This window comes from Chelonoidis abingdonii, chromosome 1 (genome assembly GCF_003597395.2).
Source record: "Chelonoidis abingdonii isolate Lonesome George chromosome 1, CheloAbing_2.0, whole genome shotgun sequence".
Classification (NCBI taxonomy): domain Eukaryota; kingdom Metazoa; phylum Chordata; order Testudines; family Testudinidae; genus Chelonoidis; species Chelonoidis abingdonii.
Genome location: NC_133769.1, coordinates 366,251,229 through 366,278,391, shown reverse-complemented (window position 1 = coordinate 366,278,391; position 27,163 = coordinate 366,251,229). Strand labels below are relative to the sequence as shown.

Sequence of the window (27,163 nt, the reverse complement as noted above, 5' to 3'; positions counted from 1 at the left end):
TGAGTGTTTGTAAAGTTACTTTTAACACATTATGTGAAGTAGGCATGCCCTTGGGCCCAGGGCCGGTGCTTCCATTAGGCGACCCTAGGCAGTCGCCTAGGGCACTAGGATTCAGGGGGCAGCATTTTGCGTGCTCCCCACGGGGCACACAGGAGCTTCCAGTTCCACTCCCGTTGCGCTGCCGAAGAAGGACCTTCTGCCGACGTGCCGTGGCAAAGAGCGGCAGGCAATTGAGCAGCTCAATGACTGCCACTGTCGCCTTCGGCATTTCGGCGGAGGGTCCTTCTTCGACGGCGCGACAGGAGTGGAACCGGAAGCTCCCGCATGTCCCGTGGGGAGCACACAAAATGCCGCCCCCCGAATTCTGCCTAGGGCGCCAGAAACCCTGGCAACACTCCTGCTTGGGCCCAGGTTAGGAGTAAGGCACACAGCTGACCGTTCTGATTACATCCACTAGGGGGCAGTGGTAGCATACACACAATAGCCAGTTCATTAAGGCCCATTTCATCCTAAAACACTTTGCAAGCAGCACATGCAGGGACCCTGAAATGCAGCCACTTCTGGGGAGGGCAACACCTGTCTGGTATACGGCAGCCCGCACAACGGGGGAGAAGAGACATTTTAGCCAAGATCAGTGCGGTAAACCCTCTTCTCCTACGAAAAATACTATGGGATCTTTAGCACACCCTGCCAACCTGTGACACCAAGAGAAATGAGACAAATGGACAAGGGCCCTGCCTTATGGGCATGGGGCCACCCCAACCTGCTGTCTCCAGGCCATAAGGAAAGTCCCCAGCCTGTTCCTCACCTGTCCCAGGCCCCAGCTGTGCAACGGTGCCACCACGAGGCAGACCCCTGCTTGGGCGGTGACCATACACCCTCAGGACCGTTCTCCCCAGCAGCAGCCCTCCCATGGGGATCACGGCCCCCTGGCAGAGTCTAGCCTTCAAGGCTCTCTTGTCTGGTGACGTCATTGCCCAGGGCCCCCCTCACTCTCCCAAGTTGTGGCCCTGCAGGCGTCTGCTCCCTGGCCCTGGGCCCGCGGCACCTTGTGGCATTGGTGGGGCCCTTCCTGCAGCGGGAGCTGCATGGGCATTTCCTAGCTGCTCCCATGTGGCACTGCCCAGCCCTGGCAGGGAAAAAGGCACTAGAGAGACCCTAGCACCTGGGAAGCAGCTGGAGGGGGAGCTCAGCTCCACATGGGGGGGTTGATGCTAGGGCTGGTCCCTGGCCCAGCTGGGTGGGGCAGCCATGCCTACAGGCTCCCAGCTGGGCTGCTGTGAGCCGCCCCCGGGCACTGCTCTCCCTCGCTCAGACGAGGCTGCACCAGTGGTGAGTGAGCCAGAAACGGGGGTGCATTGAGGATGGGGCTGGGGCAGGCCCAAGCTGGCTGGAAGGGCAGTGGGGAACGGCTGCCCTGGCCCCATTAGCTGGGGCTTTCCGGTGCTGGCTTCCTGCCCAGAAGATGAGACCAGCACCTCCCCACCCCCAGACACAGGTGCACACCTCACCCTGGCTGGCAGCTGACACCCACAGCTAGAGATTATTAATCATCAGCTAAAACAGCACTCGCCTCCGCTCTCTGAGGCTGCCCAGTGGTGTCAGGGGACCAGTCTTGTCCTACCCCCTCATTCCCCCGCCCCCCCCTCAGGTGACTCAGTTTCCTTATGTGCTGGAGGATAGACTGGGCTAAGAAATCCCATGAACATCACACTAGCAGTCGGGTCTCTGTCCCAGCAGCAAAGGGCAGCTGCCCCATTTCACTCCCCTGGGGAGTGGGTCCCAGCCTCTGGGGCAGGGAGCTGGGCCTTCTGCCCTGATGTCTCTTGCTCCCTCAGCGAAGCAGGAACAGCTCGTCCAGCCCCTGGGCCCAGCAGCAGCCAAATCCTCCAGGGTACATCAATAAGCCCCATTCACCAGTGAGCCCTTGAACGGGGCAGACTGTGGCCAAGCCCCACCCCCACCAAGAAGGGGGTGTGGTGTGAGTCGTGGGCTCAGCGAGGGGGCTGTGGGGGGCCAGAGCCCCAGCACATGGTCAGAACAAGGCCTGTTTTCTCAGCAACGCTTGTCCTCAAAAGTCTGTGGAGTCCCAGAAGCAGACAGAACAGGATGGGGAACACCTGGCCTCTGTCATGGGGAGCACCCCCCATCTCCAGGGAGCACCCAGCACAGGCTGGGGCCAACGAGGAGCCATATAGAGACGCCCCAAGGAGAAGGATTCACACCCTTACCGGGGGTGGTAGAGATGGACAAATACACTCAGTCATGCCCCCCCGCCAATCCCTGAAGACACTCAGCCCATCGCAGTGGGGGCAGGCAGTTTGCAGGGCTCAGGGAAATCTCAGCTGCCCGCTGGCTCCTGGGTGGTGCCCCTTGGCCTGCATGGCTCACTGGGCTGGGCCCATTAGGGGAGAGCCTGGGGTTAGAGTCAGGAGGTCCTCTTTGTTTACACAGGCCCGGCTCCTTGAACACTTCAGGTGACGGCCGCTCTAGGCATCAGCAAGCAGGGCAGCTGGCAGAGACACGGCGAGCTGGGGTATGATGTATCCCCACACTAGCCTGCCTCACACTTCTGCGGGGTGACGTACCCCCGCCCTAGCCTGCCCCGCACCAGCTGGGGGGTGACATACCCCCGCCCTAGCCTGCCCCGCACCAGCTGGGGGGTGACGCACCCCCGCCCTAGCCTCCCCCGCACCAGCTGGGGGGTGACATACCCCCGCCCTAGCCTGCCCTGCAGTAGCTGGGGTGTGATGTACCTCTGCACTAGCCTGCCTCACACTCCTGGGGGGTGACGCACCTCCGCCATAGCCTGCCCCGCACCAGCTAGGGGGTGACGTATCCCCGCCCTAGCCTGCCCTCGGAGGTCTGCTGCCCCATCCAACCCCTCCTCTCATTCTTGACAGCCCCGCCGGGACGCCTGCCCCATCCAACCGTCCCTTCTCCCTGTCCCCTGACTGCCCCCTACTGCCCCATCCAGGGACCCCTGCCCCCCTTTCTGACTACCCCTCCCAGGGACCCCTGCCCCCATTCAACCCCATTTTCCCCCCAACCACCATCCACACCCATGCCCCCTGACCACCACCCTGAACTCCCCAGCCCTCTACCCAACCCCCCCTGCTCCCTGCCCCCTTACCATGCTGCCTGGAGCACCGGTGGCTGGCAGCGCTACAGCCGGGCCATACTGCCACTGCTGCCGCCATCACCATGCAGCTCAGAGCACTGAGTCAGGCCTGTGCTGTGCTGCCCCAGGGGCTCACACCCCCACCGCCCAGAGCATTGTGCCGGCGGCACAGTGAGCGAGCTGAGGCTGCAGGGGGACAGCAGGCAAGGGGCCAGGACACAGCCTCCTGGGCCAGGAGCTCAGGGGCCAGGCAGAACGGGTCCCGTGGGCTGTAGTTTGCCCACCTCTGCTCTAAGGTGCCACAAGGACTCCTCGTTCTTTTTGCTGATACAGACTAACATGGCTACCACTCTGAAACCTGCATATTGCTGTGATCGTAGGTGTCAGGGACCATCTATCGCAAACACAGGCTCGCCGGCGTAGCGAGACAGATCAGAGTGCCCACAGGGACTGTCTGTACCCACAGGGACTGTCGGTGACTCTGTGCTTAGGCTGCTTTAATGCCTGAGGAGTTTACACTTGATACTTGGCTGGTGAAATCTAAGTACAGAACTCGCAGCCAGTTTGGGGGTTGTGCCCTGGTTCTTAACAGCCTGCCCAGAGGTTGGGCCCAACGCTCAAGTCGCTGCAGGCCACCATCTGAGAGCCACTGGGGAGAACTGGCTCACTAGAAGGACGTTCACTGGAGATGGGCTCCAACCGCAGAACTGGAAGCTGCTGGGTCTAGCGCTGAACCCTTCTAGGCTGGCTGCTCAGATCGGTGGCTTTGGTTCATGTCCACGGTTCTCAGCCAGCTCCTGTCTACATGGAGCTTTCAAACTAACGTGATCCAGACCGAGGGAGAGAATAATCCTCTGGTGGTTCCCCTCGGAGCACAGGCTGGGACCTGCCTGTGACGAGCCCTATAGAAACCCATGGTGCTGTGGTTGCTGGAGCTGCGCCACGGCCCGGAGGCGCAGTGCAGAGAAGAACGGGGCTTCTGTTCCTGCTGCCCAGGCAGCCTGGCCACAGCATCTGCCCTTGTCAGCCCTGGAGGCGTAATCTGGGGTGTGCAGAGCCCCGGCCAGGCTGGGATCCCCGAGCGCGGGTGGTCCCTGCCCCACAGCTGGGCCTGGGGCTGAGAGAGCCGCCCTGTTCCCGTGGCGGTCTCCTTACCTTTAGGGTCAAGCTGGGTCAGTGTGAGGTCTACCCTGCCCAGCCCCCTGCCCTCAGCTCCCTTCCTCCTGCCGGGGCCAGCCTGGGTTCCAGCCCCTCCGCTGCGGGGGCGACCCGGCTCCGTGCACGGGGCGGGCCGGGCTGGGTTCCAGCCCCTCCGCTGCGGGGGCGACCGGGCTCCGTGCACGGGGCGGGGCCGAGCAGGGCCCCCTCCTCTCCCCTCCCCGGGGCTGGGCCCGCCGGGGGCTTCCCCCGCTGGTGACGTCAGGAGGGTTCCCTCCCCGCGCGGACGCAGCCGGGCCGCCCAGTGCCGCAGCCATGGCCGAGGCGGCGGGGAGCGGCGGCGGCAGCGGCAGGTCGGAGCGTCACATCGTCCGCAGCTGCAGCTCCGGGACGGGCGCAGGCGGCCGCTTCCCTGGACGTGGTGCAGGCCTTGGAGCGAGCGAGCGGGGGCCGGAGCGGGGTAGCTGAGCCGCGGGGGGGGGTTGTTCGGGGCAAGGGAGGGTGCAGGGTAGCTGAGGACCTGGTGGGGGGGGTTGTAACTGAAGGGGATGGGGGCAGGGTACTGGAGCCCTGCAGGGGTTGATTCGGGAGGGAGGGGGCAGGGGTAGTGGAGCCACGGGGGGGGTTATTCGGGAAGGGAGAGGGGCAGGGGTAGCTGGAGCCCTGCGGAGGGTTTGATAAGGAAAGGGAGGGGCAGGGGTACTGGAACCCTGAGGGGGCGTTGATTCGGAAGGGAGGGGGGCAGGGGTAGCTGACAGTCCTGCGGGGGGGGATTTGAGAAGCGGAGGGCAGGATAGCTGGAGTCCTGGGGGGTGATTCGGGAAGGAGTGGCAGGGGGAGCGGAGCCCTGCGGGGGGATGATTTGAGAAGGAGGGAGGCAGGGGTAGCTGGAGCCCTGCGGAGTGCGGGATGATTTGAGAAGGCAGAGGGGAGGCGGGGTTAGGCTGGAAGCCTGGATGGTGTGGGGGGTGATACTGAAGGAGAGGGCAGGGTAGCTGGAGCCCCCTGGGGGAGGAGTTGATTCGGGAAGGAGGGGGTAGGGGTAGCTGAGCCACGGTGGGGGTTGATTCGGGAAGGGGCAGGGGACAGGGGTAGTGGAGCCCTGAGGGAGTTGATCGGCGAGGGAGGGCGGGGAGGGGGCAGGGGTAGCTGGAGCCCTGGGGGAGGCGTTGATTCGGGAATTCGGGAAGGGAGCGGGCAGGAGTAGCTGGAGCCGTGGCGGGGGGGATGATTCGGGAAGGGAGAGGGGCAGGGGTAACTCGAGCTGTGGGGGGGGGAATAATTCGGGAAGGGAGGGGGGTTGGGGTAGCTGGAGCCCTGAGGAGGGATGATTTGAGAAGGGAGGGGGCCGGGGTAGCTGGAGCCTGGAGGGGGTTGATTTGGGAAGGGAGTGGGACAGGGCAGGGTAGCTGGGAGTCTGGAGTTGCTGCAGCTCTGGGGGCTGCCTGCTTCGGGATAGGAGCAGACTTAGAGTGGGGGTGGTTGGGAGGGGTCAAATGGGAAGGTGTGACCCTGGGGTGGGTGTATTTTCAGCAGTGAGAGAAGGGAAAGGGTTAGGTGCAGGCCTGGGGGTTGTACTTTATTTGAGGGAGGGGCAGGACTCGCTGCAGCTCTGGTTTGTGGGTGTCTTTGAAGGAGGAGCAGCCCCGGGTGTGTGGTGGTGGCTGGAGCGCCAGGGGAGCAGCTCCAGGCGTGATCGCGCAGAGACAGGAATAAGGCCACACTTCAGTTTTTGTTACCCAACAAACAGTTGTGTAGCCCAGTCCTGGCCCTTCCCCCTTCTCCCAGCCTCTCATTGGATGAGTCACTTGTTTTGTAGCTGCCTTTGAAATATAAATATCCCATTTCTGTCCCGGAAGTGTGGTTTGCTCAGTTTCGTGCCTGACTCTGCTCTTCTGTTTTGACTTGTAAGCGTGAGCTCCCACGCCGTCCTTGTCCTCCTCCCTCCTGTTGCATGTGCATTCTGTGCACTGGCGTGTCTCTCCGTGTTGCCAGGCGTGTGTCAAATGCCCATTCTGGAGGCAGCCGGAATCACTGAATGTCACCCCTGCCCATGAAATAAATGAGATGTCACGTAGCCAAAAGAAAAGTTTCTGTGGTGTGTGTGGAAGAAGGAACCTTAGGAGTGGTTAGATCAGTGTTCTGCTGACCTTGCTCTGAACTGAGACCCTAGCGATCGAAAAGGAGACTTGTTCCCTGCCTGGAAAGAGCAGAATGCTGTAGTGTCACAAAGGGAGGTGAAAGGAAAAGCAAAGGGATGAAATTAGCCGAGGGGCCATCTCTAGGCTGTGTCTCAGAGAAAACGTCCTGGTGTTTATCAACCATTCTTCTTGTGTGAGCAACAAACATCTTGGAAGGGAGATTAAATCTCATGCTTCGAGGCTCAATCCAATGTCCAAGTATTAGAAGCTGGAATGAGACCTAATGGGGCGACAGGTGCTACACTTTCCTTTGAAGCAGCCAGTGCTGGCCACAACCTGTGACAGGATATGGGACCAGATGGACCTCAGGACTGATTTGACCTAGCAGCCGTTATGCTCCCCAGTCAAGATTGATGTTCTGTTGTGCCAGGTGCTGTACAAATGCACAGACACAATCCTTGCCCTGAAGAGCTGATATCCCAGGCTTTGATCTGGTAAGAAGCTCTGTTCAGATGTGCCCCTGAATCGCCATGGATACCTTTTCGGGATCACGGTCTAATTGAAGTCAGGATGCAAGAAGTGGGTTTAATAAACAGTATGGGGGTGGCTCAAGGTGACTGATAAAATCAGGGAACAGCTGTATGAATCGGATTCTTGCATTTGCCCAGTTCCAATTGTTTAAACATCAGGTTATTTTCTATGTTTGTATATATATTTCTTTGCAAAATAATACAGTTATTTCCCAGATCCCTCCAGGTCTCCTGGCCAAGCTCTCCCCAAAGTTCAGTGGCTGCCAGATTCCCCAGAAACCGTCTCCCATTGATCGCTGTGGGATAGTGTCCTTGGGGGAGTGGTGGAAGCTCCACCTTTGTGACTGTTGGATGGACTAGTTTTAAAAGTCCTGGAGGAATAATCCTGCCCTGGTCTCAGGGAGAGAGATTGGCAGCGCGCTGTGCCTCAGTTTCCCTATCTGCACAATAGTACTGACCTCCTTTGTAAAGAGCTTTGAGGTCTGCTGATGAAAAGTGCTATATAGGAGCTAGGTAATATTATTTATTAGGGCTTTTCCTTCGCTCATGTCCATGGCTGTACAGTAACTCCTCACTTAACGTCGTCCTGGTTAACGTTGTTACGTTTCTGATCAGTTAGGAACATACTTGTTTAAAGTTGCACAATGCTCCTTTCTAGTGTCATTTGGCAGCTGAGGGATAGCTCAGTGGTTTGAGCATTGCCCTGCTAAACCCAGGGTTGTGAGTTCAATCCTTGAGGGGGCCGCTTAGGGATCTGGGGCAAAATCAGCACTTGGCCCTGCTAGTGAAGGCAGGGGGCTGGACTTGGTGATCTTTCAGGTCCCTTCCAGCTCTACGGAGATATACCTATCTCATAGAGTATATTAAGTCCACTGCTCACCGGAAGAGCAGCCCGTTAGAGGTAGCTGATGGGCTTGGAACCAGGGTGGGCCGGCAGCACCCCTATCAGCTCCCTGGTTCCCTAAGTTTCCTGTGTGGCAGCCACCCAGCGGGCTATCAATTGCCAGCAGTTCAGCTGATCCTCCCCTCACTGCTGTGTGCTGCTCCTGCCCTCTGCCTTGGAGCTGCTCCCGGGAAACTCCTGCTTGCTGTGGGACGGGGGGGGACTAATGTCAGGATGTCCCCCTCCCCGCTGGTCCTGCACCCTGCTTACCCCATCTCTATAGAGTGGGGGGGACATGACAGGGCTCAGGATGGAGGGAACTTGCTGGCAGCAGCTACTGTCTCAACTTGCTGATCCACTTAAAAAGGCAATGTATGTAGAGTGAGGTCAGGGTACTTAAAGGGGAAATGCGCGTCTCTCTCTCTCTCTGCTAAGCTGTGTCTCCTCCCTCCATTCATGCTGCCTTGTAGAGTGTGAGGCTACATTAACAATAACGTGTTAACCCTTGAGAGCTCAGCCAAGTGCTAGTTGATCATTTAGCAGTAAGGCATTCCCTGGGAAACATCCCACCCTCTGACTCCACCACCTCAACCAAGCTTCACAATCATTGCTGTGTATCGTGTTAAATTGTTTCTTTAAAACTTATACTCTGTGTGTGTGTGTGTGTGTGTGTATAAAATATAGCCTTTTGTCTGGCAAAAAAAATTACATTTACAACCCCCCTATTTACATTAATTCTTATGGGGAAATTGGATTCGCTTAACATCCTTTTGCTTAAAGTCGCATTTTTCAGGAACAGAACTACAATGTTAAGTGAGGAGTTACTGTATCTGCGTTATGCTTTTCCAATGGGCATCCAGTGTTTCTCATGTCCTCACTTCTGCTAAATGGTTGCTTTGGGTCAAAGGTGACTATAACCTTTCCCATTGCTAATAAGTCTTTACATTTGTGCCTTTCCCCTCCAAGTGCTTTCCAGGACCTTCAGCTGCATTTCTGATCCTGGTTTCACCCTAACGTTCTGCATCACGGTTCAGAACCAAAGCAAAAGAGAGTGTACAGTATGTGTCAAGAAAACTAGGTGCTCTAGTATCCTCTGCAAGGATGGCGAGGTTGTGAGTCTTGGGAGAACACAGCTCTTTCCTTTGACACATGTGTTTTGAGATTGGCAGGCAACGTCTGGGTGTGCTTTCACTTTCTGCTCCTTCTCCAAAGGGGAGGCTGTGTCAGGCTGATGCAGACTGGTCTGCTCTATACAAACACTGTATGGCTAACAACAGATGTAGGCACTGGTGAAGCACTGAACCACTGCTGAAGCCTGCTGTGGTCTGCACTTGTATCTAAATCAGGTTCAGCACTGATACGGCTCACCCTCCCGCCCCGCCCCGCCATGCTGTTTTCAGCAACAGGTCGTTCTTGTGTAGACAAGGTTTCATTATTATTCCTGTTTTTTGCTTTGCCCTCTGACTCTGTGCCCTGGGGGTTAGGTAAGAGAGAGGGGTCGGGGGTACAGTAAATTGGGTATCCTTCACTTTGGGGATGGCGCAGGGCTGAAACACAGAAAAGAGCAGGGGAAACCCACTCCTGACAACAAACGCAGCCAGAATTATAATGGGGGAAAAGCCCTCATTTATTCCCCTCTGAAACTCTTCTCCTCCAGCCTGGATACCTTGTGGGAGTTCGCTCACTTTCCGTTTCTGACTTTAGCTGGAGGAGAGAAGGAAGATCATCAGCTGCCGATCTGCCAGCCAGGGAATTGGAAGGCAAAGCCTCTAGGCCTGCAGGTGCAGTTCCAGGAGGCCGATTTCCAGAGAGGAAGGCTGGTGCAATGGTTAGGGAGCTAGCCTGTGACCTAGGAGCCTGGGGTTCCCTGCTCTGCCAGAGACTCGGCGGGTTGGTTAGGCCCAGGTCCGCGAAGGCGTTCGGGCTCCTAACGACCATCGATTTCAAGTATTGTTGGGGAAATGGGCCTTAGTCCTTCTGGGCCTCACTTTCCCATGTGTAAAGCAGGTGGGGCGATAGCAAGGGTAAGTGCATCACAGGTTGTGAGCTGCTCAGATATTACAGTAACGGGGGACAGATACGATTGTAGCAGGCTAGGGTTACAGTACAGGCCAGAACTCCTGGGTTCTCTTTCCAGCTCTTCCATTGACTTTGCCGAGGTGACTCTGGACAGTCTTGTAAGCTCTTTGAGTGTCAATTTCTACCTCTGTGAAATGACCATACTTTTATGGGTGCAAGCGTGTGCTGCTGTTGAGTCTGACGATCACAGGGGTGTTGTAAAACTGAACTAGTTCATGTTTGGACAGGCGCGGGGAAATGAGACACAGACTTGAAGTGACTTCCCCGAGGCCGGGTTACACTTAGAATTTGGGAGTTTCTAACTCCCAATTCTCTTCGTTCATCTAGACTGGGTCACTGGTGCTGGCAGGTCTTTTGAGATCCCCCAATAAAAGGCTCTATAGAATTGCAAAGGGTGAAATAATACAATCCCCTGCCGTCTCTCCTACCTTAACCTACAGTCTGGTGGAGTTAAAAATGTGGGGCTGTGGATTTAAAATTCACTGCACTCAGATCCCGTCCCACATTCAGGAAGAGGGTCTCCACCTGTCTCCAACTCTTGCTGGTCTTTCTCAGCCCCAGCAGGCCAGTCTCCTGCTTCAGGTCCCAAAGTGATCCCTGCCTAGCTGGCTGAGAAGACACTTCTCATAGTGCCTCACAGTTGGGTGCGTTATAGGGGGATTGTGCTTTTCTCAGGAGCATCCAGCATTAGCTGCTAACAGAGGTGACCCGAACCATTACTCTGTATATGATACAGCAGCTCCTGTGTTTCAAAGGGGGAAAGAAGGTCTCTCTGGGTCACATAAATATGTTTCATGCACTGAGGTTTATTCTGCTTTAACCTAATAGTTATTTTCTTCCTTCTGTGCAGATGACTTTTTTTTTCATTTTCAGTATCACTTCTCTATCAGAGACTCAAGTCGGGGAGCGTGAATTTTCACATTCCCCATCAGATTATGCCATATTGCTATGCTGTATAGCCTCTGGAAAGTGACTCAGAACCCAACGGGAAGTGCCCTTTTTTAACAGGCTGGTTTCCATTCTCACAGCTGAGCCTGGGTGACGGCTGTAATACACAGCCTGTCATTCCATCGGAGGTGTTCACCATTCCTCTCCTATGTAGATCCACAGCTTCCAGGCTGCATTGTAGAATCACAGAATATCAGGGTTGGAGGAGACCTCAGGAGGTATCTAGTCCAACCCCTGCTCAAAGCAGGACCAACCCCAACTAAATCATCCCAGCCAAGGCTTTGTCAAGCTGAGCCTTAAAAACCTCTAAGGAAGGAGATTCCACCCTCCTAGTGAAACAGTGTTTCCTAATGTCCAACCTAGACTTCCCTCACTGCAGCTTGAGACCAGTGCATTACTGAGTGCACCATGCCAGGGAGTGGCTTGGAAAGGATTCAAACATCAGCTAGTTCCCACTGGCTCACCTGTTGGAAGGCCCAAGTTGCCGTCAACACAATGAATACTGGTGCTCTATGCTCTGTCCTTGCTCTCTCTTTGCTCCCGGGTCCAGCTCAGGCTGTTGACTATGCTGTATTACAGAGGTCCCCAAATTGTGGGGTGCACCCCCCTTGGGGGGGAGGGGGACACAGAGGAACATTGGAAGACTGGAAAAGGGCAAATATAGTGCTCATCTATAAGAAGGGAAATAAGGACAACACAGGGAATTACAGACCAGACAGCTTAACTTCTGTACCCAGAAAGATAATGGAGCAAATAATCAAGCAGTCAGTTTGCAAACACTTAGAAGATAATAAGGTGATAAATAACAGTCAGCCTGGATTTGTCAAGAACAAATCGTGTCAAACCAACCTGATAGCTTTCTTTGACAGGGTAACAAGCTTTGTGGATGGGGGGAAGTGGTAGATGTGGTATATCTTGACTTTAATAAGGCTTTTGATACTGTCTCACACGACCTTCTCATAAACAAATTAGGGAAATACAACCTAGATGGAGTTACTATAAGGTGGGTGAATAACTGGTTGGAAAATCGTTCCCAGAGAGTAGTTATCAGTGGTTCACAGTCCTGCTGGAAGTGTATAACAAGTGGGATCCCGCAGGGATCAGTTCTGGTCTGGTTCTGTTCAATATCTTCTTCAATGATTTAGATAATGGCACAGAGAGTACACTTATAAAGTTTGCAGACAATACTAAATGGGGAGGGGTTGCAAGTGCTTTGGAGAAAGGATTAAAATTCAAAATGATCTGGACAAACTGGAGAAATGGTCTGAAGTAAATAGGATGAAATTCAATAAGGACAAATGGAAAGTGCTCCCCTTAGGAAGGAACAATCAGTTGCACACATACACAATGGGAAATGACTGCCTAGGAAGGAGCACTGTGGAAAGGGATTTGGGGTCATAGTGGATCACAAGCTAAATATGAGTCAACAGTGTAACGCTGTTGCAAAAAAAGCAAACATCATTCTGGGATGTATTAACAGGAGTGTTGTATGCAAGACACAAGAAGTAATTCTTCTACTCTACTCCACGCTGATAAGGCCTCAGCTGGAGTATTGTGTCCAGTTCTGGGCACCACGTTTCAGGAAAGATGTGGACAAATTGCAGAAAGTCCAGAGAAGGTCAACGAAAATGATTAAAAGTCTAGAAAACATGACCTCTGAGAGAAGATTGAAGATATTGGGTTTGTTCTGTCTGGAGAAGAGAAGACTGTGAAGGGGACATGATAACAGTTTTCAAGTACATAAAAGGTTGTTACAAGGAGGAAGGAGAAAAATTGTTCTTGTTAACAGCTGAAGGTAGGACAAGAAGTAATGGGCTTAAATTGCAGCAAGGGCAGTTTAGGTTGGACATTAGAAAAAACGTCTTAGCTGTCAGGGTGGTTAAGCACTGGAATAAATTGCCCAGGGAGGTGGTGGAATCTCCATCACTGAGGGTTTTTAAGAGCAGGTTGGACAAACACCTGTCAGGGATGGGCTAGATTATACTTAGTCCTGCCTTGAGTGCTGGGGCCTGGACTAGATGACCTCTTGAGGTCCCTTCCACTCCTATGATTCCAGGGTGCGTGGTGGGACCTGGGCCAGCCTCCCGCAGGAGGCAGGGAGAGAGCCCAGCCATGGCCCTGCACCTACTCCCGTCCCCTGCCTTAGCTCCGCACCCAGCCATGGGTCTGGCTACTGGCCTCCACCACGGCCTCGCTGCAGCTCCGCTCCCAGCCCTGTTCCCACCCCTATCCTCAGCCACTGGCAGTGGCTTCGTTCCTTTGCCCCTGACCTGCCCCCAGCCTTGGTCCCCTGCCCTCCGACTCTGGCTCCTGGGGCAGGAGGGGTGCACCACAGACAGGGGTAAGGGAGGGCGTGACCCTGAAAAGTTTGGGGACTGCTGTTCTGTCAGGTCTAGGAGCCAGTTGCCTGAGATACGAAGCCTCTTTGATTGGTCATGGGAGTTAGAATCCGCTGACTCTTCCTGCCCTGGTGGAAAATTTTCAGCTGGTTCTGGTTGGCTCCTAGAACTTGGGACAGAGCAGCAAGGATCTTGAGCCACTGGTGGCTTCTGGCCTCCACAAAAATCCACAGAAGCCAGTGGAGACCAGCTGGAGGAGCCTAACTGGGTTTACTCGAACTGGCTCTGGGGGAGGGGGAAAGCAGGGGGCTGTCGAAACTCTTGGTTCTCATTGGAGAGCCCTTGTCCATCCTGGTCAAGATTGATGAGGCTGCAGCCACTAAATAAGACTTATCTGTGCCATCGTCTTCCTACCCTCCCTTTAGGGGTGAGGAGGTTGGTTGGGGAACAGGGCTAGTTTCGGCTGGTTTGTGGTTGACTCATGGCTGTTGGTGGTGGAAGGTGTCCAGTGGTGGAACCTCAAAGCTTCTAAAATTACGCTCTGCCCATGCTGCAAAGAGGATGGTCTCAGGGCCAAAGCATGTCCTAGAGAAGTGCAGGGTGAACATGGCTTAGGTGTTGTGGAGACGTATTGCGGAGGGAATGCTGGGGGGCGTAGATGGATATTGCACTTGGGTCTGTAAGCCCTGAGCTTTGTGATCATCTCGGGAGGGGAAGGGAAGGGAGTGCTACACCATGGACTGGCTGCCAATAGATCTTCATAGCCAGCCCTCCTGAACCTCAGTCATATGGCTGATCATTTGCTCCCCTGGAGGGCAGATGCAATGGAAAATCATGGCTGTAAAGGGAGAGGCATCTCTCATGTAGAGCTTGACTATTGGGATCAGGACCTTGGTTACTCTATATTTGGCACTGGGGTGACCACTCCGGGAATCCTGTGTCCAGCTCTGGTGCCCACATGTCAAGGAGGATGTTGATAAATTGGACAAGATTTAGAGAAGAGCCATGAGAACAATCAAAGGTTTGGAAAACCTGCCTGATAGTGATAGACCCAAGAAGCTCAATCTGTATATCGCAATAAAAAGCAGGTTGAGGGGTGACTTGATCAGTCTATAAGTAGCTACATGGGGGACAGGAATTTGATAATAGAGGGTTTCTCAGTCTAGCAGATGAAGATCTAACAAGATTCAGTGGCTGGAAGTGGAAGCCAGGCAAAATTCAGACTGGAAATAAGGTTGAAGTTTTTAACAGTGAGATAGTCAACCATTGGAACAATTTACCTGGGGTTGTGGTGGATTCATTGGTCATTTTAAAATCAAGATTGGAGTATTCTAAGAGATCTGCTCTGGTTCAAACACAGAGTAAGGCCTGTGTTATGCAGGAGGTCAAAGCAGATGATCCCTGCAATCCCACCTGGCTTTATAATCTCTGATGGTGTTCGGTGGGGAGCTGATGCAGCGACTGAGGTGATGCAGTCCCTTCTACTGGTGTGGCTCCGAAAAGCAAAGAATTCGCATTAAAGCCATACACCATGTTTAACCCAGAGATGTCACTAACGGGGTTCTAGTCACGTCTCCCTGATCAGTGTAGACAGGAAAGCCTCCTCCCCTTTGTAACCATGTTAAGCACAGCACATAACACCTTTTTATACCACTTGTTCCTTGCACAGTGTCAGTGTTGGAGACAGGGCCTTAAACTAACACCTTTTTATACTTACACACACACACTCACTCTCTCTCTCCGGAGAAGACCTAAACACAGTATGTTTTTCATGTCAGCTCCTGGCTTCACTAATGTGTGACGTCGCTCAATGGAGAGCACTTTTATCAGGCCCATACAATCGATGGGTTTCGGTAAAGCGAGTGGTATTTAGTGCTGTTGGAAAAAAGACGGTTACTCACCATTGTAACTGTTGTTCTTCGAGATGTATTGCTCATATCCATTCCAGTTAGGTGTGCGCGCGCCGCATGCACGGTCGTCAGAGAAACTTTTACCGTAGCACACTCGTGGGCCGGAGGTCGCCCCGTGAAGTTGTGCGCCACATGGTGCTGCATAGTATACCCTGGACCACGCTCGAGTTTCTCTTACGCTGTGTCGGTCGTTTGGAACAGTGGAGCGCAGTTAGCTGACTCCGCTTCCCTAAGTACTCGTGTTTTGTGTATTTAGTATATAGTTATATCCTTTATATATACTATTTATCTATACTTATGCCGTTTTTTCTTTGCTAGCATAGTTAGTTTACCATAGTTAGCGGGGTTCGGGAGTAGCCCTCCCGCACCGGTGCGGAGCCCAATGCCGGTCACTGGTTCTTAGTCCTGTGGCTTGGCGGCTCCCTAAGTGCCCATTTCAAGGCGTATTAGCCGAGAACAAATTGAGCGGCTTTTCTTTTCCTCCCCTTCCTGCACGAGGCTGGCTATCGGCAGACAGAAGCGGCCTTCGGCACCGGCCGTTTCCGGCACCAACGTTGCTCGCACCGCCTCTCTCTCTGGGGTGAGAAAGCCACGACTCTCCTCCAGTGCCCAGCGCGCTGTGGTTGAGCTCCTGGCTCTGCTGTTTCGTCGCACTGCACCGCAGTAGAGAGTGTTTACGTCGGATTCGCCAGGCACCAACCTGCAGAGGCATGAGGACGCCGCGCCATTGATTTCGTCCCGCGTGGCGTCGAATCCGTGTGGCCGCTCCCGATGGGCTGTGGCTCCTTAGCTTCCTGCTGTTCATGCCACTGCCCGCAGCCAGAGAGCTCGCTAAGTTGGATCGCCCAGGCACCGACAACCTGCGCTTGCACGACAAGTCGGCCGTCGATGCCGTCCCACAAGGGCGTTTGATCCGAATGCCTACCGCTCCCCGACCGCGCCGTGGTAGCTTTCTGCTCTGCTGCTTCATGCCAACTGACCGCAGTAGCGAGCCGCCTAAGTCGGATTGCCGGCACCGACCCTGCACGGCACCGACAATGTCGGACCGTCGTCCGTCAAAGGGCGTTGTCCAGTGCCTGACCACTCCCCGGCATTTCGCGTGGTTGAGCTTCCTGCTCCCTGCTGTCCCGTGCTAACGGCCGCAGCCGAGCCTCATCTTAAGACGCAATGCTTGGCACGACACTGCCGTGGCACGACAACGTCGGCACCGGTCGATCCCAGTCCCACAAGGGTCGTCGAATCCGTTGCCTGACTGCTCCCCGTGCGCAGCGCAGTGGTCGAGCTTCTGCTCCTACTTCTCCGTGCAAACTGCTGCGACAGAGAGGCTGTTTAAGCGGATGCCGCACCGAACCTCTGGGACGGCGCTCGCCGTCCTCGGTCCACAAGGCCATCGATCGTGCTGATACCCAGCTCCCCGGCTCTCACTGTGGTCGAGCTTACTGTTCCCTTCGCGGAGAATTTCAACGACGAGATATCTCGTTGCGTGACAGAGTGGTGCTGCTGACCCCGCACCCGCCGGTGCCGGTACTACAGTCTTCTTTGGCAGCTCCTTGATAACCAATCCTCTGTGGCGCAGCAGGCCAGCACGTTCTGGATCCGGTCCCTGCAGACGGTCCAAGTTCCGTCGGCACTCCTGCTTCCGACGCCACTTGCGTCCCGCGCTGCTCTTGGCCAGTCGCTACTCGCTGCACAGGTCGAGTGTTTCCCGTTCACCGCCGATATCCCGCACGTTCCAGCTCCGCCCCTACAGGCACTGTGCTCCTGTAGCCGCTCCCAACTCGGATCTCGGTCGACTCCAGCACTGCTTTGTATTAAGGTCCGATCTGGTTCCAGGTACCGGTGCGCTTGCGGTACCGGTCCCAGGTGCCAATTGGCAGGGCTCTGTAGAGTCAGACTTCTGCCATGATCTTTCGCACTCCAATGGCCTCCAGACATGATCAGTGGTCTTCCACGCAGACAGCTCTTTGCTTCATGACACATTCTGGGTGTGCCCCCAACAACCTGAGGCATCAGCTTCCTATGGAGGGAGCACTCATGGGGTATCTGCGGCGACAAACCTTCCAGCTGCGGAGGTCCGGAGGTAGGGGGACGGTGTGGACTGTCTATCGCGTTGCCCCGCCTAGAGGGGGCACTACCGTTTTTATATCGGGGGGGGAACCCATTCCAAGCCATGCCGATTACTTTCTGGGTTGGTACGCTTGGTCTGTCCGTCCCTCTCCCTGCGACTGTCATTCAGTTGGATCAAGAGAAAGGGAACGCATGGCCAAAGGTAGCCAGCTCGAAATTGAGGGGCTAGGTGGTGAATGACCCCTATCAGCCAGAAGGTGTATTCTGCAAGGCTCTCTATGCTGCGTGCAAATCATAAGCCCTTGCTTAGCCCTTTCATTAATACCTGATAATGGAGGCTATTATTATGGGCTTCTCCTTCAAGACTCGGCAGAGTTCACTTCCCTCTTGGAGGAATGGAAAAAGGCGGCTAGAGCTTCTCCTTCAGGCCTCGTTCCATGGGAGATCTCATGGCTTTCCGGTTTTCAACCTCCGGCCTTTCACTAACTTACCTTTGTTGGTAAGAAGGACTTCTTTGCGGTTGACAATCACCAGCTCCAGGCCTGGAGGGCACAGCGGTCTAATGAGCTCTCTCTCGGCATGTCGGCGACGACCTACGCTGCTTTCGTTCCCAGACACCCCCCTCTGTGCTAGCACAGATCGGGCTTTGACGTCGGCGCGACTGAGGTGGTCGCAGACGACCGTCAGGCCTGAGGGAGATCGAGGCTCCTCACGATCACGGATCAGGGACCGAGAACTTTCAAGGTCGCCGGGCGGTACGGTTCCACGTGCTTACCCTCTACTTCTCTGGGGTACAGTTAACTTCAGTTCGCGGTCCTGCACTATGGTTGGGTTTGGGTGCCACTCCATGTTTGCGACTGTCTCTCAGGGATCTTCGGGGGTAATTCCTCTTAGCAGAGGCGCAGACGTCGGGATGGCGTAGGGCCTATTCTATTCCCGATCGTTACGGAGGTCTAGACTTATCTACTACGAGACTCAACGTTCTATGTTAAGGTTGAGTTCCGTCAGGCCCTCCCTGGGTACCATTATCCTGTCCGTTTAGATCTTGAGAGGCTGGTTATCCCGCGCCTCAATATGAAGGACGATACTTTCACTAATTGGGTTTCCCTCGAGCGTGGTGACTCCTGGGTTTCTCTAGCGGACGTTTTGGTCTTCCAGTGTTTTATTCGGTCATGCTGTTTGTTGCCTTGCTAAGCCTCCTGCATTATCGGAGTGTTCGTGTGCTATAGTTCCTACGGCACTCGCTGACGTCGGATATTGCGTTTCCGTATTGGGGCGATTGGCTTATCTGGGGATCCACCAAGTCACTCGGTGTGGGCTGTCGTCGGAGGCCTTTTGGATTGGATGCTGCTTAGGTTATGGGAGTGGTCATGCGGACCATCCAGTCGTGGTTCCAAGTGTTGTCGTCGGTTTCCGGGTCCCCGGCTTCTTGTATTTGTACCAAACCGTAAGCTCTGCCTCTGTCATTCACGCTTGGTCAACTTGGCGTACCGCCAGATTAGGCAAATCGGTCACCCATTAGTCAGTTCCCTTGGCGATCCTAGCTTCCGGTAGTTTAGCGGAGCTAACTCCTTCCTGCGTCCGTGGCGGATTGTTGCCGCTCTATCCCCGCGCTCCTGTGGGCTGGTATCGTGGAGTGGTGCGGTATCTCTCGGGCTGTGCTTGCACTCAGTAACCTTCGAGCTTAGGCCTTTGGTGTTCAGGGGCTGCGTCTCACATCATTGTTAGATGGTGCAGTGTTGCCATGGCGATGCCAGGAGTTTCAAGCAGCGTCTGCGGGGCCGTTAGCATTTCAGTGTTTACTCAGCACACTGGCCGGTTTTCTGCATAGACTTCCTGGTGTGTAATGGTACATGGTCTCTCCCTTTGTCAGGAAGTCATCATTTCTGGGTACTTTTGTGCATAGTGCCCACTCTGATAGAATCTTGGCGTGTCTTCTTATTCACTTTGGGGCCGTGGGTCATGGACTCAGCAGGGTGGTGTTACCCTGTCTCGATGATGTGGTCGCTGCTGATGTGATGCATTTTGTGGCAGGTAGTGGGAATTTTTCGATCCATTTTGGAGTCTGACCTGTTTCGCTTACTCCTCCGGTTTTGATTGAACGGAGTTTGTCACCTGAGTTTGTCTTCTGCTTTTCTAGGTGGTCTTCCTCGGATTTCGATCTCCGGGCCTGTCTCATGCCGTGGAGTGCCATGCTCGTGTTTTTGCCTTCGCCGGTTCTCCCTCTGTTTTTGGTGCTCGCTGCTCAGACTGTCGGTCGTGGGGCGCACTTTTTCATCATGATCTTTTGGCCATGGTTGCTCTATTTCGCGGTTTTATATCTCGCCAGTTTGGTTATTCGTCCCGATTTATTTTCTATGCTTTTTCGCCTTGCTCGCCTGTCACTAGTCTGCGCCCATTACCTGCCACTCCACCAGACCTCGTACTCGGACCACGGGTAGCGTGTGGGCGTCTTCGCGCCTTGGTGACCTGGCTGATTTCTTCACCTACGCTGTTTGGTCCTTACGTGACGTATCGAGGTTTCTTGCTTCTTTTTGGTGTTAGGTAGGATGTTCCTTTCGTTGGTCCATTGGTACGCTGGGGGTCGGTGGAAGTGTTCTCTCATATAGGTGCGGTTAAACGCTTAAATCTTTTACTCCTGTGGCGGCTCTCGGATGCTCTCGTTTTTGGGTCCTCGCGTTCCTTGCGTATGCTAGGTTCCTATGCGTGTGTTTCGGGCTGCGAATTGTTCCTTTGGACGCATGCGTTTACTTCCATCCAGGCTACGTGGTCGTATCTTGTGTTTCACACTCTATGGTTTCGGGTCTCCTCACATGTTGGCCTTTTGGGATGCTTCTCCTTTTCAGGGTCGGCCGCCCAGCCCCAACTGGGTGCTCGACTGGGTTTAATGAGTTATGTCTCCGTTCTCCTATGATCTGGAGATTGCGTTGCGACTGGTGGTGTGCTCGCTGCTATTTTACCTGTCTTTGTTTGACTCTGCGTTCTTCTTTATGCATTACATCTTTGGTGCGGTATCGTAGTTTTTTTCGTAGTTTTTCAGGGCTGTCTGTCTTATGGTGTTCCACCGTACTTATATGTGTGGAAAAACCTGCCTGATAGGATAAACCCACGAACGCTCAATCGTAATCGCGCCAATAGAAAGCAAGGTTGAGGTGACTGATCATCTATAAGTAGCTACAGACACGGGGACAGGAATTTGATAATAGAGGGTCTCAGCTACAAGAATGAAGCAACAAAGATTCATGGCTGAAATGAAGCCAGGCAAAATCAGACTGGAAAATAAGGTGACAGTTTTAAAACAGTGATATAGCAACCTGGATACAATTTTCCTGGGGGTTGGTGAGTGTCAATTGGTCATTAAAATCAAGATTGATATTCAAAGATCTGCCTGGTCAACAACAGAGTAAGTGCCGTGTTATGCGAGTCAATAGCAGATGACCTGCAAATCCAGCCAAACTACCGAATCGGCTTATAAGCTCTGATGTGTTCGGTGGGAAGCTGATGCAAGCGATCTGAGGTGAGCAGTCCCTCCTAAAATTGTTCTACCCATACTAAAACCGACTTAACACATATATAACATGGGGGCCTCTGAACAAAGCAAAGCATTCTGCATAAAGGCCATACACAAGGCACCCTAGTTTAGAATAAACCGGGCCCCAGAATGTCAACTCGGTAATAAACAGCGGGAGTTCTCTGTCCGTCCCATTTCCACGATACGTGAAACAAAAACGAAGCGAAAGCTGCACCCGATGGGGTTTATCCTTTTGTATACGTACCATTGTCATGTTTAAGCAACAGCACATACAACCCGCATCTTTTATAGTAACCCACCGGACTTGAATTCCGGCAACAAAATCACGTGTACAGGTGTTGGAGAAGGCCTGAAAAAAAAACAAAACACGTAACAGCAGTTATTAAAACCACACCCTTTAAACGCAGACACACACAGAATGCGCCCGCACAGCAGTAGAAACTCATCAATCCCATTCGCAACATTACTACACCAGCGCACACCTACACACATCTAAACCCAGTGCCAACATCACTCGACACTCATCTTAGAGGAGCTCTCATCGAACAATCTTAGCGTCACGGATCGATCGTCTACGCTTCCGGAAGAAACCTAAACACACAGTAATGCGTTTTCCTCAGTGTCAGCATTCGCCTGCTTCACACATGATACGCACGGCCAATGATGGACAGCCGAATTTTTTTATTCAAGCCGCATACAATCGAGGGTTCGGATAAAGCGATGGTATGTAGTGCTGTTGGAATAAAAAGACCGTTACTACACAGGTAACGTGTTCTCGAGATTATGCTCAAGCCATTCCGTTAGGTGCACTTATACCAAGCCGGCATAACGTCGCAGAGAAACTTTTATACGCTACAACACTTCGTCGGCCGCAGGTCCGCCGCCCTGAATGGCGCACTTGGTGCCTGAATATACCTTCCGACCCAACACGCTCCTCGAGTTCCCTACTTTATAAACCGCCTGGTCGGTCGTCTTGGAACAGTGGAAGGCGCAGGCGCAGGCTACTGACCTCCCGCTTGCCTACACTTCGTATCTTTGTGTATTTAGAATATATATTATAATCCGCCCTTTCAATGAATATATTTATATACTTCTTTTTTACCCTTTGCTAGCAATAGTGTTTTAAAACCATAGAGCGGTTCGGTGGAGTACTCCTCCCCGCAACCGGTGCCAGAGCCCAGCCCCGGCTCACTGGTTCAGTCCCGGTGCTGTGGGCCCGCCTCAACCTAAGTGCCCCCATTTGCAAGCGTGTTAAGCGAAACCAAAATTGAGCGCACTTCCCTTCCTCCACTCTCACCTGAGCGCTGCTACGCGGCAGAGCAGAAGCGCCTTTCTCGCAACCGCCGTTTTCCGGCAAAAAACGTTGACTCGGCACCGCTCCCCTTCTCTCTGGTGAGAAAGCCACGACTCTCCTCCGCCAGTCCCCACAGCACGCGCTGTGGTTGAGCTCCCTGCCCCTGCTGCTTCGATGCCCAACGCACCGGAGCAAGGTAGAGAGCGCGTTACCCTCTCGGATCGGCCAAGGCATCCAACACCTGCAATGCCACTGAGGAATCGCCGCACCGATTGATCCGGTCCCGCGTCGCCGTCGAATGCCAGTGCCTGCCTCTCCCGGCAGTGGGCCGGGGTGAGCATCCTGCCTCTGCTATACATGCCAACATGCAACCGGCAGCCAGAGAGCTCGCCTAAGTGGATCGGCCCGCACCGACAACCGCCGCTGCACCGACAACGTCGCACCGTCGATGCCGGCCCGACAAGGCCGTTGAAATCCAATCCTCCGCTCACTCCGCACGCGCGTGGTTTGAGCTTCCTGCTCCTGCTGCTTCATCCAACTGCACCGCAGCTAGAGTTAGCTCGCCTAAGTCGAATTGCCCGGCACCGACACCGCACGGCAGCGACAGGTCGGCACTCAGTGCGATCCCGTCCCTGACAAGGGCCGTTGAACCAGTGCCTACCACTCCCGCAATATCGCCGTGGTTAACTCCTGCCTCTGCTCCCGTGCTAGACCGCACGCAGCCAGAGCTACTAAGACGCATCGCAACGGCACCGACACCTGCCGTGGCACCACGACAACTCGGCAACCGCGATCCACATCCCACAAGGGCTGTCTAATCCAGGCTGACTGCCTCCCCGGCGCACGCAACGTGCGACTCCTGCCCTACTGCTCACGTGCAAAACTGCAACGCAGAGACAGAGAGCCTGTCTAAGCCGGATTGCCCGCACCGACACATTCCTGAGGCACCGCGACAATCTAGCACCCGTCAATCCGCCCACCAAGGCCATCGAAGCCAGTGCCTTGAACAGCTCACCGGTATACACGTGTCAGCTTACTGTTCCGCACCGCCGAGGACATTTCCAACGAACAGATTCTCGGCTGGACAGAGAGCTGCCGCTGAACCACCACGCACCGCCTGTGCGGCACTACTAGTGTGCAACCTCCTTATCGACCATCCTCTGTGCGCGCAGCAAAGAGCACACCGTATAGATCACGGTCCCACGTCCAAGTTCGTCGGCACCCTCTCCTGACGCCACTTGGCAGTCCCGACGGCTGCCTCCTGTGGCACCAGTCCGCACTCGCGTGCACAGTCGGTGTCCGTCACCCGACACGATAAATCCCGCACAGCCGTTCAGCCCCGCCCCCAGCACACACAGGCACTTGACTCTGTAGCCGCTCCACCATCGAGACTCGTCGACCCCCCACACTGCTTTGTCACAGGTCCGACGTCCATGGACACCGTCGCGCCGTTGCGACGGTCCCAGGTGCCAATTGGGCAAGTCTGGTAGAGTCAGACCCTGCCATACTTCAGCACCTCCAATGGCCACCGAACATGCATCAGTGTCTTACCACGCAGACAGCTCTTATGCTCAGGACACATCTGGGTGCCACCAACAACCTGAAGGGCCCACAGCCTCCTATGGACGGTAAGCATCAATGCGGACCTCCATCCGGAGTCCGCTGGAGGTAGGGACCCGGTAGTTGACATTCAGTCGGCGGTTGCCCCGCTAAAGAATGGCCCACCCGTACAGACCATCCAGCCGAATGCGATACCTATGAGGTACGAATGTCGTCCGGCTCCTCCTGCGCACAAGATCATCAGTTGGTCAAGAAAAAGGGAACGGCATGCCAACAGGTGCCAGCCCCCGCCCGAGATGAAGGGGCTAGTGAATGACCCTACTCAGCACAAGGTGTATCTGCAAGGCTCCTTATACCCGGCCTGCAAATTCAATAAGCCTTCTTAGCCCCTATAATCAAATAAGACCTGATAATGGAGATAATATATGGAGCTTCCCATCAGACTCCGGCCAAGAGTTCACTTCCCTCTTGGAGGAAGGAAAAAGGGCAAGCTTCTCTTCAGGCCTCGACCAGAGAGCACTATGGCTCAGGTCAAAAAACTCCGGCCTCACAACTACCATTCGTGTAAAGCTCTTGCGGTGAAATCAAACCCAGCTCAACCAAAGCCTGGAGGCAACAGGTCCAAATGAGGCTCGCTCTCGCATGCATACCGCCAGACGGCCTACGCAGCCTCCCCCAGCCACACACACACACCTGTCTAGCCACAGATCGGCTTTGACAGTCGCGCGACTGAGTCGCAGGACGACCCGTCAGGACCCAGAGGGCCAAAATCGAGCCCCACACACATCAGGACCAAAGACGAACCAAAGGTGCCCCGAGGCGGCGACGGTTACAGCGCTACCACCCTACTCCCTGCGTGGTCACAGTTAACTTCAGTTCGCGGTCCCCGTGCACAGGGGAGTTTGGTCCACTCCAATGTCCGACCGCTGTCCCTCTTCAGGCACTCCCTCGGCGGAATTCCTCTACAAGAGCGCAGACCGTCGAGACGAAGGGGCACTCATCCCTAACCCCGACTCGTACGAGTCCGACCATCACACCTACGGAGGAACTCAACCAGTTAAATGTTTAAGGTGAAGGTCCCTTTCGCAAAGTGGCAATCCCTGGGACCAATCCTCGTCCTTAGATCCTGGAGGCGGTATCGCCGCTCATAATAAGGACGCATACTTTCCACATGCATCTTCCCTCGCACAGGAAATACCGTCCGTTTTCATAGCCCAACCGTTGGTACTTCAGTTTACGGTCCTGCTGTGTGCTGCTCACAGCCTCACAAGGCATAACCGATGTGTGTGGCTATAAAGTCGGCCAAACCACCTCCGCTGACGTCGATATTTGCGTTTTCCGTATCTGGGCGATGGCTTATCTGAGAGGACTCCCAAAGACACAAGTCACTCAGCGTGGGCATCGCAAGGCGAACTATTCACCATTGCTAGGCCTGAATGGTCACTGCGGAAACACACACCTGTTCCAACTTGTCTCTGTCCCCCAGGTCCACGGCTTACTGCTAGTTTGACAAAACACGCTAAAAGCCTGTGCCTCGTATCATCGATCCAAGCTGGCCTCAAAATCTGGCACAGGGCGAATAGGGGGACCCATGGTCACCATAGCAGTCACCATTCCCTGAGCATCCAGGCTCCCTAGAAGGTGGGCCTAACTCCACCCTGGGTGCAGCGGATAATCCGCTCTATCCACACCCACATCCTCACTGTCCCTGACGATGGACGCGTCATCTCTCAGCTCAGGGCTCACCAATAACCTCGACTTAAGGCCTTTGGTCTTACCAGGGGCGGCGTTCCACACAAATGTTCAAAGTATGAGACGCATCGCCTGCGTGCCAGGGAGGTTTCCAGCAGCAAGCTGCGAGGCCGTAGCATCGTCACGTGGTTTACAGGCCCAGCAAACGCCAGGTCACTACAATAGACAACCTGGGAGGAGACAGGTTCCCCTACACCTTGTCAGAGTCCACATCTCTGAGGACCTTTTGCATAGCCAACTCGATAAACTGGTAGCGATACCTTCCCTGGCAATCGACTCAAGCAGGGATTCCGGTCCAGAGTGGTCGCCCGGACCTGATGTAGATGCATATTTGTGGCCAGAAGTGGGTTTTCCCCCCACATATGGACCTGTTGTGCTTACACACGCAAGAACGGGAAATGTCCGAGGTCGCTGCCCTTCAAGGTCCTGCCACCGAACCCTGGACTGACGCTGTCCACATGCCGGTACAGGGCCAACCACCTTTATCCTTCCGCCGTTCCCACGGCTCATTGGGGTCCTGCCAACTCGCAGAGCATGAGGCCACATCATCAGACTCACTCACGCCGGTTACAGGCAGCAACAAATACGGCACGTTGCTCGGCCTGGTCAATACGCCCCAATACCCTGCCACCCACCAGACCTCGTACCTCAGACGACGGCAGACCGCACGCCGTGGACCTGCATGTTTCGCAGCGCTCAGCGACGCTAGGGCTCTACGTGATTCAGGGGCAGATCCCTCACCTGGTCATGTACTGGGCCAGGTGGAAGCCTCTCCTACAGTTGCGAACGCTATATCTTACTCCGCTGGGCCCCGAGCCCCTATTTAGGACTAACCCTCCGCCTGCAACAGCATGGGGGGGGGCCAGCGGTGTTCGCCGAGACAACTTGCAGTCCATCTCTACCTCTCCAACCAGCTAACGTGGTCGTTCTGGGTGTTCTCCACACTCTATGTTTCGGTTCCTCAAGGGCTTGAGAGCAACATCGCCCTTAGTACCCCGCCCAGCCGCCAACACTGGACCTCAACCTGGTGTTTAACCCAGACTTATGTCCCTCCTACTTCGACCCGTTACCGACCGCTGCCCTCCTGCTATAATAACCTGTCTTGGAAACAGCTCCTCATAGCCATACACGATGCCAGACGAGCTGCGAGCTCAGGCTCTTATGGTGATCCACCATACTATGCTTTGTAAAAGACAAGGTGCAGTTACGTCCACACCTGGCTTCCGTCCGAAGGGTTTTCGGACCCTTCATGTACCCACCACTCAACGTGACGGGGACACAAACTGCACTCCCTGGACATCTTAGTAGCGCTGTGATTTAGGTGAAGCGACAAAAACCATTATTATAAACACGCCCCAACTCTTCGTCGCAGTAGCAAGTCCCGGAACGAAAGAGCCTACGTTTCCTCCATGGATCTCATCTGGGATTAAACGTTGCACCGCACTGTATGAATTTGGCTCACATTTCCCCAAAGCCCAATCACCATGCGTTCTACACAGGCTCAGGCTTCATCTGCCACCTGCGACTCGTGTACCTACCACGACGATCGTACGCCGCAGCTCCATGGTCCCCTGGTCATACCTTGCTTCGCATTAATGCCCCGTTCACAGTCAGAGACTGCAGCCTTGGCCTCCGAGTTTTACATTACTGCCCATTTTCACTCCGACCCACACGCTACATAAACTGGAGGAATCACCTAAACGGAATGGATATGAGCAAGCACCAAAGAAGAAAACGGTTTAACTCACCGGTTGTAACTGTGTCTTCGAAGATGTGTGCTCAATATCCATTCCACCCGCCTCCCTTCCCCTCGCGGATAGCCGGCAGAAGAGGAACGAGAGCGGTGGTT

General features: G+C 54.5%; 1 protein-coding gene across 1 annotated transcript in view; it reads left to right on the top strand.

The window, feature by feature from the left end:
• Positions 1–4,594: 4,594 nt before the first annotated feature.
• ATG16L2 (autophagy related 16 like 2) overlaps positions 4,595–27,163 on the top strand; it is a 70,440-nt gene continuing 47,871 nt past the window's right edge. Inside the window, exons 1-2 of the mRNA XM_075066884.1 lie at positions 4,595–4,739; positions 6,178–6,186. Of these exons, the coding sequence (XP_074922985.1) occupies positions 4,595–4,739; positions 6,178–6,186 (154 nt within the window). The remainder of the gene's footprint in view (positions 4,740–6,177; positions 6,187–27,163) is intronic.